This window comes from Crocodylus porosus, unplaced genomic scaffold, assembly GCF_001723895.1.
Source record: "Crocodylus porosus isolate Cpor-Errol unplaced genomic scaffold, CroPor_comp1, whole genome shotgun sequence".
Classification (NCBI taxonomy): domain Eukaryota; kingdom Metazoa; phylum Chordata; order Crocodylia; family Crocodylidae; genus Crocodylus; species Crocodylus porosus.
In genome coordinates this window covers 33,051,347-33,064,349 of record NW_017728918.1, presented here as the reverse complement: position 1 = coordinate 33,064,349, position 13,003 = coordinate 33,051,347, and the positions used below count along the sequence as shown (strand labels likewise).

The following is a 13,003-nucleotide window of genomic DNA, read 5'->3' as shown; positions in this document are numbered from 1 at the left end:
ATGCTACAAAACAGAAGTATTTTTTTCTGAGTTTTTGTAAAAATGCTCACTGCAGTTTTACAATGTATTTCTTTTTTAAAGTTTCTGCTTACCTCTGTCAAATACTGCCACTTGCTGGTTCTCTCTCTCACTAGTACTGTATTTTATAGATTTTATTTCCTGCACTAATAAAAACAAGTTAAATTTTCATTCTTGCTTTTTTTGAGATTCCAGTTATGAAGAATATAGATTCAAATCTGGACTGTTCTGTCTTCGCACTTCAGTACATTCACACTCTGTGCTTTGTATGTTTTTATCAGGCAAATAGCAAGTCTTGGCTATTATGGCAATACTCAATACTGCACCGTTGACCTCAGTCGACTTTACCTTTGGCTCCAATAGGCACAGAATGAAGCCACATCCTGTTTATATCCCGGTTAGATTAGTAAAAATATTTATTAGGCCCCAACTGTCCCAGTAACTGATGGAATTCTAGGCACTAACCTGACTTTAAACCTAAGCTACAGTGTCTTCACTGGTATTTAACTCAAATCCAAATTTGCCAAACTGGGTTAAAACACACCTCTTGGCTGCATAACTATGAGGGAAGCTGAGAGGGGTTTACACACAGTCCAGCTGGACAACTCTTAGAGTATGTCATACTGTCTATCTGATTTTAAGGTATGAACAATTTTGGCTCCCAGGATTTTATCAATTTCTACTTTTAACAGAAATATTTCTGTATTGAAAAGCTCTTCAGCCTAAATACTAAGAGTACTTAAAAGTATATTTTGAATAGGTTTCACATTTTAATAGTTTTCAGTGTTTTACTATAAATTACATTTTTATAAGAGTTTATTTATTTGTTCAGAGTACAATATACAATACAACAGAAAACCTAATGGTTAAGTTTTTACAACAGAGCTGTTCTGTCCCAGATATTTTGTGTGATCTTGGGTAAATCATTGAATCTGACTGCATCCATTTCCCATCTAAAAGATAGAAGCAATCATATTATATTTGTCTGCCTTGTCTGTACAGTCCTCAGAGCAGGTCTGTGTCTTACGCTGTTTCTGTGTGTGTCTCACAATGGCCCCACTCTTGGGTGAGGCTGCTAGGTGCTACTGGGCATGTCTACACCAGCCGATGACTGCACAGTAGCAGGATATACTGTGCAGTAGTGTTGCATGGCAAAAAAAACCATGCTGACACTGTACTGCACAGTAGTATTACACTACTGTGTGGTAGTGTCACTTAAAAAGCAATTGCCAGTGCTACTGTACAGTAACTCTTATTACTGAGTATTTAGTACTTGCATATACAAGTATTAAATAAATTAGCAGTAACCACTGTGCAATAGTGTCTCATGTAGACATACCCACTGTGCTATAAATAATACACTGGTTGTTTCCAAAGTAAGAGATTTGCTCTATGATTGAGTTGGTGATGCTAAGAGAAATTGGTGTGCAGAAAAACCAATAGCTCACCTCTTTGAGGGCTTTTACCTGTGGGAAATTCTTTTTCAGAGGGTTCTTTATTTTCACTTCCCGTGGTAGGCCAACTCTTCTCCTAAGTACAGAGGCTGGCTGTAGATCAAGGAGCCGCGGTTTCCTAAGGTTTAAGCAGGTTGCCAAACTGCGGATATTTTCCCTTGGATCAAGTCTCAGCAGTTTATTTTTCCATTCATATTTGCTTAATATTCCTTTTCTAGTTTAACATTTTAGATGGCCACTAGAATAGAAAGCATTTTTTTCTTTAACAGTATTTACTTTTAAGATTAGACTACTAAAGCCAATACAGATTGCTAAGGGTTCTACCTGTGGTGACTTAGTCACACAAATGAAGTAACAAAAAAAAACCTAAACTGCTCTAACAAACAGTATAATAGCAACTATAGCTTGAAAGTGAAACCTTTTTATTTCAGTAAAATACTGGGCTAAAAGCACTCCCCTTTGTTGTATAACCATGACCTTGCTATAGAAGGGTAACTTTACTTTTATTTCAGTACAACATCTGATGGATTAGTAGTCTAGCAGCTGTACCCAATAGGATCCATATTCATTTACCCATTCAAAATCACTATCACCTCATTTTCTGAGTTACAGAGATTTCATCTGCTCAAACCGGTGAGTAGGCACTGTACTTCATGTGCTCAGAAGAGAACTCACTATTACTAGATATTCCATTCGAACTGTGGGTTCTGTACAAGAAAGATTACTCTAATCTGCCACTATCTCAAATATCTAATTTAATGATAAGTTTCTCATATTATTCATAGGCAGGCAAGATTCTTTGGGTAGATGTGATAGCTTTTATTAGACTAACTAAATAGTTAGAAAAATGTTCTTTGTGAGCTTTTGGGCACAAACGCCCTTCTTCAGGCTTAGAGAGAGGCTAGTTTACTGGTGAATTGTATGCTGTCCTGGGTAGAACAGAAGCCAGTATGCATCTGGGGTTGTCAGATGGCAGGCCATAAATCCAATGTCTGTATTTAGTCCATGATTTTTGTATCCAGTAGATTTATGAAGTGAAGTTTGTAGGCTTGTCTGTGAAAGGTTACTCATATAAGAGCTGGCTCCTTGCTATTACCTCAGGCCTAAAACCTGTCTTTTAATAATAAAATTAGGCAGTCATGAATTAAATATTAGCATAGAGGTGTGACATACTTGTAAATGTTGCCTATACCTCCAGGCAGAGCAATAGCACTGACCCTGTTATTGGGGTGTATGAGACCATGTCTTTCACTGTGACAATTATGTATATGTATAGAATTCTTTGGAATGAACATCACAAGAGTAAATTAAATCTAAAGATAGAAGCAGATAGCCAATAAACCTTACAGTAGCCTGATTTGTTTTAGGAATGAAGGTTTAACCAAGAACTACGAGAGCCAGACACAGAAGGTTTTAAAATGTTCTATAATTCACTACATCTGCTGGTATCTCCCTAATGTGCTCTTCTAGAAGGTTTCAAAGCTTCAATAACTTATTCAAGCCCTTTTCCCTATTATTATCAAGAAGGGACTACAAATATGTTATTTAAGTCACTAATTATATGTAAAGGAGAAGTTAGTACCATTTGTGTCATTAGTGACACTCCCTGTAGCCCTGGGGGATGTTGCTGTGTGAAAAGTCAGTGCTGGCAGCAGCTGAGAAGAGGATTTAAGACCCCTACAGCCACCTCTGTTGCCCAGTGTCACCAAATCCTGCTGCCACCAGGTCTTGGTGACACTGGATTGAGCAGTGCCTACCTGTCCTTCCCTGAGTACTGCCCTAACCCCCACATGGCACTCTGAATAATACCACTCCTACTCCTACTTTCTCCTTGCCAGCCGTACTGACCCATCCCCTTCCTGCATGCTGCTCTGACCCCTGTGCCCTCCCAAAGCAACACACTGACTGACTATTCCCAGCACATGGATTTTTATCACATGCACGTGCATGCACCACCCCCCCCCCAAATCAAGAGGGAAAACGATGCAGGGGAGGACTGGGAAAGAGAAAGGGAAGAAAAATTGAGTACATTTCTTTATCTCTTCATCCTGAGTTCTGAAAGCATTTTTTTTTTGCAACCAGAGTGTAAGTTCTGCTGGAGAGCACATCCCTGCCCACCCACACCATCTCACATGTACCAGACCTGGAAATGAGGCAGTGTGCCCCCCCCACCCCTGTTGCTCTTAAGCATCTTCAGAGCTGGGAGTTGTATGAATGTGTTGAATCTGCACATGTGAATCTAAAGTTACTTTCTGTTGAATTTGCTAATACTAATACATGTATAGTTTTACTTTATGTTTACAATGTATTCTGTGCCTGCTAATCTAGCAGTCCTCTTTCTCATAATGGTGGCTGGAGTCATCTACTTATGAATGCCCTGGGATAAGTGTAATGAGAGCAGCAATGGACAGGAGAGGGTGTTCCCTTAGGGTGACTTAATTGCTGCTTTTCTGGGTTTAGGGTGTGATGCATGGACCATCAACTGGGGGGAGGGCTATGCTTTGCAGCAGTGCTCATAAGTGTGTTGGCAAAGTAATATAGACTTACTCCACATCATATTCTCTTTGGTATGGTAGTAGCTTCCATTTTCTAAGTATATAACCCTGTATGCTAACTTCTGCTGTAAGGATTGAATGAATTCTCTCTCATCAATCATGATTTCAGTATGTCATAGAATAAAAAAAAAAGCCAAAATAAAAGTAGTTCTTTTGCCCACTTTCCTCAGTTCCAAAATTATCACTGCTTAAAGTCTGTAGTTCTGGGTGAATGAGGGCCAGTTAAAGTATGCCAGTTTCTGCAGCCAGTGATACACAAGGGAATGATACGGCTAGCTAACATCTGGCTGGCTTTGATTTCCAAGCCTGAATACAGAGGTAACTTTTGGCATAGGTCCAGAGTGGAGTCGATCTCATGTTTTTCAGTCCATAGTGACAGTTCTTCGCGTCTACATCAACATATCACAGCCCACAGGCAAGGTTCAAGGCAGGACTGATGAGAGAGGAAGAATAGACTGTTTGGCTGAGGAAGACCTCTGACTTTGAAATGTCTATGCCACAAAAGGCTTGTAGTAAAGGGTTTGTTATTAACGAGAGGAGAGAAAGCAGATAGCATCAATACTTTCCTAAGGGCTTTTCTAGGGGCCTACTCCTCACTAGTAGCACAGGCATTTCCTTTGGTCACAGGTGACATGGGACTATCTGGGCATGGATCTGGATCACATGGTAGGGAAAAGGAATGATGGTTGCGAATTCTCTTTCCAGTTTACCTTCTCTCCTTCCAAATCTGACCAGTTTTCACCCCTGTCCTCATCTGGCAGGAGGGAGGTAAGTAGGCCCCTTTTGGCATTTCTGTGATCTGGCCAGCCTGGCAATATGAGCTGCTTTGCTGCCTGTAGTCCCTTAGCCTTTTCAGTTTCCAGCTGGATTTCCCAGTATCTTCCAGCAGAGAAGGACATTTACTGTAGCCTGAGGTTAGACTACCACCTGTTCCATGGAACCAGGTATGTTGAACTCTGAAAGGTAAAACCTGCTTAGTAGATTTGTCACCAGTAGTGACCTTCCTTATTTTCCTGTCATAGCACTACAGCTGTAGGAATGTGCTTTAATGGCTTACGTTCACTCCGTAACAGTTTTTGTACAAATCTTTTTAACCATTTGTGATCAGCCCAAAGGTGAGCTGACGGAATTATTCCACTCCAAACTGCTCCAGTAGCTACTTTTTCTGGCTGAGCATATTTCTTTTCTGTCTGTGGGGTTTTGCTAGCAAAATGCTCTGGGTTTCTGGCCTAGAGTCAGGGTTTCTTCTTTTGATTCAGTCCTTCTGAGGGATTGCTCTGGACCCCTGCCTGTTTGGGATGATTTTACTACTTTGGGACTGGTGCTTTGTTAGTGATTTTCTCAGAGGGATAACAGGGCAGCTCTATGCCCTGGGCAGCAGCAGCATACAGGGAAATACTGACTGCTGTGCTGCTGGGGGCGATGCAACCAGTTGCTGGCTGTGGCAGAGGCTATTTTTACATACCCTTCCACCCCAAAGGCAGTGCCTAGTGGTGCTGTCCCAGTCATCCTCCCTCAGTTACATTACTGGGTTTTCTTCACTGTTTCCAATGCTTGATCTTGGGTCTATGAGCAGTCTTATACTGCTTCATTTTGTGTTAAGTGTTTCAATGGTTCACAGTTGTTTGATAGACATGCAAACAAACTGGAAAGATAGTTGGCCAACCTACAGCTTGCCAGACCCTTTTCACAGCCTGTGGTCTGAGCTTCTTTTTAATAACTCTCATTGCCCAATTAATGCAAGGAGTAGGGAACTTTGTTCTCAGAGAGGAATATTTGCCACATGTCCAAGTGATTAATCTCTGGCTTACTTCACAGCTATCACAGGTCATCTGGATATTAAGATGTAGGGAACATATAAGAATAGGATACTACCATGTACATGATAGAAGACAAAGGCATTTGATAGCATTAACTGGTTCTTATAGAAATTTAAGAAAAAGTTGGGGCTATCAGTATTTACTCATGAGGATACTAAGACTCTATGGCAATATCTACCTGGCTCCAAGGTGACCCTGAGACTGCTGCTAGTAGATCCCTTCCCCCCCCCGCTCAGTGAATGCCAAACCACAGAAATTAGGCAATATAATGAGCTTAGACATTGAACTAAAAAGCAAGCCTGAGACAGCCAAAGAATAATGCTCAGGGCCATGTGTTCATGGTGACACAAAGCCAGCTATGCTGCCTAATTTCCCCTGCTGGCATGCTGAGCAAATGTATGTGGGAGGCATGTGCTTCTCATTGGTGGTCTTGAACTTAGCACAGCGGCAACGTAGTCAGGCCCTAAAATTCGAACTGACTATTTTTCCATGCACCTGCAAACCCATACTCTGTCCATTCACAGGCTATAAAAAGTATTAGCTCCAACCTGCCAAGCTTTTTTTTTGGAATTAATTTTATTAGCAGTTTTTAGCTTTTTTTTTCTTGTAATGAGGGCTTGCAATGTATTTCAGGGACATAGCTAACACTGCATTGATATTTTAAAGAGATTTCTCATATTCAAAAGGCCATAGCTACACAAGCCCTAAAATAGAAAAGCAAAAATTCACCTGCCAACCCGTATAAGCTTGCTGAAGAAATGCTTTAAATATTCTGAAAACTATGAGAGTTTTATACAGATGAATTCAGTTAATAAGTTGAGATAAATTAGAAGGTAGAACAAGCTTTAAGGACATTTCTCTATTATAATTATATAACATTTTAACATGAAAAAATCTATTTTGTATTAGGATGTATGTTATAGGCCTCAAACTCATTGTGAGATCCAGTGTAGATTGGATGTATTTGAAAATTATTGCAAAGTGTGTAGACACAAGATATTATATACCCTATTTCTTCTACTGGCTCCTCACTCTATTCTGTGACACTGAAGTCGTCTTTTCTTTAGTATCAGCTTTCTTATAAAATCTTCCAGATATGTGGGATGGAGCCATAGTTAGTCAAATAATTGTTTAAAAGACAAGTGGTTTTCCTAATAGCTAAAGGCCATGAAATATAACACAGCTAGTTTCAGAAATGCATGCTCTTTTGTTCACATGTACACTTTATTTTTGCTTCTCATCTTTTTTTCTTCGGGTCTTTCCTAACCTTGCATTTTGGAAACTATTAAGTCCTGTGCTGAAAGACTCTCTGTGACTCTTCCTGTAATATTATAAGATATGTTCACCACAAAAAAATCCCAATGGATTCAGGGACACCATAAACACTTGAATAAAATGAACCAGGAATCTCTTTCCTTCTTTGTTGCTCTGATATGATATTATGGGTTGATTACAAACTTTGCATTTCCTACCATAAACTTTCTCTTACTCTCCAATATGTAGATTTGTCCTGAGCCCTCTACATCCTCTATCATTTCTCAGCAGTCAGTTGACCAGCAGTTGCAAGGGCAAGAAAGAGAATCTAGGGTATATGTTACTGCTTCTAGGGTATATATTTGTTTGTCTTGGGGTATAGGGTACTGCTTCTGCCCTGGTCAGTCAGAATGATGTCTAATGAGTGTAATTAAGAAGAATGGCCTGGAGGGATAATATGAAGCAGTGTTACTTGCTGATTCTCTAGGTAATGTAAAACACAGATTCTAGTGCAGGAATCCAGCATATGCTAAAGTCAACATTACACTTATAAGTCAATTAATTGCATAATTAATTTTGTTTATATACCAGTAAAAATGTTTTTAATGAGGTTGTTCAGCAGTGAAAATAATATGTAGACTGGCTATTAACTCATTTGCAGGGCTGACCCTAATTTATTTGTCTGCAGCAGTCATAGGATGCTAGTTGATGACCACAGGCATCATAAGGTATTGTTTCTACCTCAGACAACAATGACCAAAAGCATTCATGTTCACTAATATTATATCATAGCTTCCCTGTTGAGTTGACCAATTCTAAAAACAACATGGTCAGTGGAAGTTAAATGAATCTGAAGGTTATGGCACCTGTGGCTGATGATTATTTTTCAGGTACTTAACTCATTTGTGGGGCCTATGAAGCTAATTAGCAATGTATTTAATTTTAAAAATCTTGCTGACAATATTGCAGTCAAGTTATCCATAGTGGTAAGTATCACTCATTTGCTCCCATGTCACACACCTTTTGGTAGGAATTTTTTTAAAAAGATAAGAATATAATCATTTGGCTGCTCCTACACATGTATCTGGTGGCATGAAACCAGAAAATTCAATGGTGCAACTGAAAATCCTGCAACAAGAATGATGGACCAAAGCATACCACTGAAATCAGGAACTGGATATTTATTTGCTATGAACACCAATTCATTAAGTAAAGATAAAATGTTGGCACAGATCATAGAATGACTGTACTACAAATGTGGCAACACATTTTTTTATTTATTTAGAGTAAGATGTGTTAACATCCAGCATGACAAAATTTGTACAAAGTTCACAATTTAAAAATGAAGTATCACAGCAACTTGTGATTCCACACATTTATAGCAAAATTAAAATGTCAACAAATCCATGCCGTGTAGTACAAAAATAAATCAAACTTCAGTTCCACAGAGAGCACAATAAATAGTTTATACAAAATTCTGTCTTAATAAATGATTACTTAAAGTAACTTAGAAATGAATATGAACAATAAGTTATAATAAATAAACTCTGATGACTCACAATAATTTCATATGAAAGGTCAGCATTCTAATATGTGACACTTTTGTGATCCCTATATAATAGTCACAGATAACTTTTGATTTGATATTATGTACCAACATTAGATGAGCAGCAGATTTGTGCTTAAAATCCCTTTCCATTGTACATAGGTGATAACAATAAGAATCCAAAACTGATACTACCTATTACTCTACTGAAAGCATTACTATATTGGCAAAGAAGCTGCAGACACAATGCAGTGGAAAAATGCATATGCCATTATGAACAATGAAAGCCCTAAAAGGAGGCTAGGGCAAAAGTACAATATATATGGCAGAAGGTGAACAACAAGCACCTTGCTTCAGCTCTCAAAAAGGCAATTCTGAGCATGGCAGCTACAACTAATAGCACAACAGAAAAAGGGCACTGTACAGATAAGATACTGCAGAGCCCCAAAGTAATTACATAATCTTTTCCCAGCTAGTTATTAAAGTCCTCGTGGAAAACTGTAAGCTTTTGTACAGTGAATAGTATAAAGTGCCGCTGGGATATACATATATTTATACATATATATATATACCGAGGTTGAGTATTGTATCAGAATATTTGTTGTGAGATCCCTGTAGTCTCCCTTAGCAATATTACTGGATTGGCCATAATGGCTTCCACTATAATTTGTTCAGGTTTAGTGTCACAAGGCTAATGACACAAGAAATTGCACACCTCCGTATGGATATATAGGGCAAGGTAAGTGCAAATAGTCAACTGGCACATTGTGGGGACAATGACCCTGTAAGTCCTGTTCTGCTAAAAATATTTTATTTTTTACAAAACCCATCTTTTTCATAACAAAATTTTAAAGTACTTTTGTACTTTCTGCATAACATCAAGACATGGAAGGAAAAGATATGCTATCAAATTTAAATAAATTCAACATCTGTAAAACACAACACATCATCAAAATTACTACTTAAGAAGGAAAAAATGTAGTAAGAAAAAGTGGTCTTATGCATACATATAGTGCAGTTGTTTTGAAGAAAACAATCAAATATTGAAGGTACAAATAAGTTTTCTCTTAAAATGATCCAGTTTAAAGCAAAAAAAGTGCTGAAGTATATTTAGTTACATTAAAAATTTGATTGCATTCATTTTTGCAATAAGGAATAGAACAAATACAAAGCATATGTGAATGCTGCAGTAATGATTGTTCTCCAACAAAAGTTAAAATATAAATGTTAAAGTACTAAAAATGGGACCAAATGCTTGGCAAAGCAAAAGAAAAAACATCTTTACTGAACTGCATTCCTACTAAAGCAAGCAATGAATCCAGTTCAGTAACTGTATTAGACACAAATCATTTGTGTTTATCCCAAAATTAAAAATGTAAAAAAGACAATATTTTTAAATATTGTCCTCCATCTTAAATTGAAAGTACAGAATTTCTGAAAGATGAACTACATTGCTATAACAGATAGTTCAGAGGGGAATTAAGCAGTCCAGGAGAGATAAGAGAATGGTGGCTCCAAAGTTTATTTGAAAATAAAAGCTGAAATCTTCACGTTGTCCACCTCTGATATAGTTCCTTTCATAATGGAAGTTCTCATATTCATACCATGTAATGCTTAGAAGTTAATTAAAAAGTGCTGTTTAAGCTGCTTTGAATCTTCTGTCAAGTTTCCATGGCTTGATGTTGTCTTACAATAAATTACCCATTTTGTATCTTACATCTAATCCATGCCATTTTCTTGGAATTCAAAAAACCTCATTTTATTGCCCCCACCACACACCAACCTCCGAAAACGAAAGTCACATAATATTTTCAAGCATTGTTCAAAAATAAAGCATTTTTGCAACCAATTCTTGCTATGAAACAATATGCACACAAAATGTATTTCTTAAATCCCATAAAATCCTCCAACATGAGGCAAAATGATAGTGTTTAAAAAGTGGCTGCAGACCGCAACATTGTCATTCAAAGCTGGTTTTTTTTGTCCATTTCAGTTCAAAATACTAAAACATTTAATCACTAAAGCATTAAAAAGAATTTACACTCTATTTATTTTGATCAGCTTACCTCTTCAGAAATATATATACCCCAAAAATGTGCATACATTAGCAGCTATAAACATTACATGGCATATCACACTATGTCAGCTTATATGAAAACGTACAAAATGTGAATGTATTCAAAAAACTATTCTGCAGTTACTATCTTTAAAGCAAGACATAAAATCATTATGAAGTCTTGTAAGCATAACACTGTTTCAAACAGAAATAAATATATAACACTTTCTGGTAAATTACAGCAGCAAAAAACAAGAGGCATCCTTTTTTTTAAGCAAGACTTTCACCACTATAGCAGCTGTTCAGACCTGAATTCCTCTCACAGCCTGCTTTATATTTTCCAGTAGGGCTTTATTTTCTGGACTCTGATAACGATCTTGATTTGTATACATGTCCGTCAAAGTGGTCACGTAAGCATCAAAATTTTGTTCATTGATTGGTTCCTACGAGATATTAAATAGTAGTTCATATACAACTTTTATCTTTGTATTCGTATATTCATTTAAGCATAACATATAATCAAGGCATATTGCCACCATTTTTTATAATATTTAAAATGCCTATTTAGCTCTTACTTAATTTTACAGGATACATTGGAACAGGCCCGCCATGTCTTTGTTAGCCGTTAGATTTATCTTTATGGTTTCAGTGTTGTTACCACAAATATCCAACTGGTTGAGGAACCATAAACATAAAAAAGACATCTACTGTATGAAGTGAACTGAAGATCGCCAAATTCCTTAACTTGTGCTCTCAATCACTTACCATATGTGGCAGCTGGATATTAGCTAGACTATGAATTAAAGACTGGCTTAAATTGGCCAATTCATGAAGAAGAGACTCATTTTGCTGTTCAATTACTTTGTTCTCCTCTTCTATCGTCTTCAGGTTGCTCTCCATTGTGGTAATCTAAAATGGACAAATTTGTGTACAATGTAATATAAGGCAAGCCGTTATAAAGCATGCGCTTTTTGAGTGAGTAATAACAGAACTATCAGAGCAAAAAAGACCATTTTGTTCATCTAAAAAAGGTTTCATGTAAAAATAGCTATTATTTAGGGATAATTGTAGGATTTACTTTAACGGCATGTCTTTCTATTGTGGTAATACTGATTTAATATAGATTTGATTGCATTGGCTTTATATCATCTTAACACTTAATAAATATCCTTTTCGCATCTAGAGACACTATAGGCCTTGATCCAACAAGCGGGTCCATATGAGCAGACTCTTACACCCATGTTGAGTCCATGGGGCCCTCTACTGATGTAAGAATCCATCCATGGTGGTTGTAGGTTCAGGGCCAGTATCAATGAATTATACATTTATCATATTTTTTTCATATACTTAAGAGTGCACAACTCTTTTCTGGTAGAAGTGAGCTCTTTGCAATGAAATTTAAATTCAACTTATAATAGCATAATACATGTTCTCTTATACACAGCTACTGGAAGATTTACACATTTTTTGTATAATAAAATGTATATAACAAAATAATGTAGAAGGAGGATCTGAAGACTTTTTTCTCTTTTGTATTGTGCTATAAGAGGTGTGAATGTTTGTGTGGAATAAAGAGACCTAAATAAAATCTTGTTTATTAGCATTATGTTATTTGTTGATGTCTGGCCTGTTGCATATTTACTAAGGGTCAGAGCTATTTACTAAGGGTCTTCCAAGCTGTTCAGGCACTCAGGAGCATATCCAAAGAAGGACTTGCACAGACTTAGTGGGATTTTAGGTGGCTAAGTCAAAAATTGCAAACTTTGTATAGTGGCGGTCTGACTTCAGAGGTGCCTAAACTCATGGGCCACGTCCACACAAGTGGGGCCTTTTGTTTCCCCAGAGACAAAAAGCAGTGGTACTCCTTGTGTGGCTGCTACTTGTCCCTGGGGAATGCCTGTGCCACATGCCCAGCAGCCTTGCTTGGAGTCCTGGGGGGCTCCTGAGGCTGCAGCAGTGGTGATCCTGCCATTTGGAGCCTGGTTGGCAGCCAGAGTGTGGCTCTGGCCAGCCAGGCTCCAGCTTTGGGTGGCATATGCTATCCCTTCATGCAATACCCCACTTTTTTGTGTGCGTGTGTGTGTGGGGGGGGGGTCTGACCCCAGAATCTCCCAGGGTCAAACCCCACTCTCCCCTCAGGCTGCTATCTTGGGGTGTGTGTAGACAAAACAGGGGTTCTAAATTGATTTTAATGAAGTTGCAGATGATAAAAACCCACTGCTTCAATTTAGGGCCCTTTAAACCCCCATGTCATGCACACACCCCACACTTACCTGCCCCTCCGATAGGGAGGGGAGGGT

General features: G+C 38.0%; 1 protein-coding gene across 12 annotated transcripts in view; it reads right to left on the bottom strand.

Moving 5' to 3' along the window:
* Positions 1-8,357: 8,357 nt before the first annotated feature.
* Positions 8,358-13,003, bottom strand: part of MYT1L (myelin transcription factor 1 like) — a 485,235-nt gene continuing 480,589 nt past the window's right edge. For all 12 annotated transcript variants that reach the window (XM_019537449.1, XM_019537454.1, XM_019537450.1 and 9 more), the window contains 2 exons: positions 11,469-11,612; positions 8,358-11,146 (listed from right to left, as the gene is read on the bottom strand). In XM_019537449.1, coding sequence (XP_019392994.1) covers positions 11,006-11,146; positions 11,469-11,612 — 285 coding nt within the window. In that variant the 3' untranslated portion in view covers positions 8,358-11,005. The remainder of the gene's footprint in view (positions 11,147-11,468; positions 11,613-13,003) is intronic.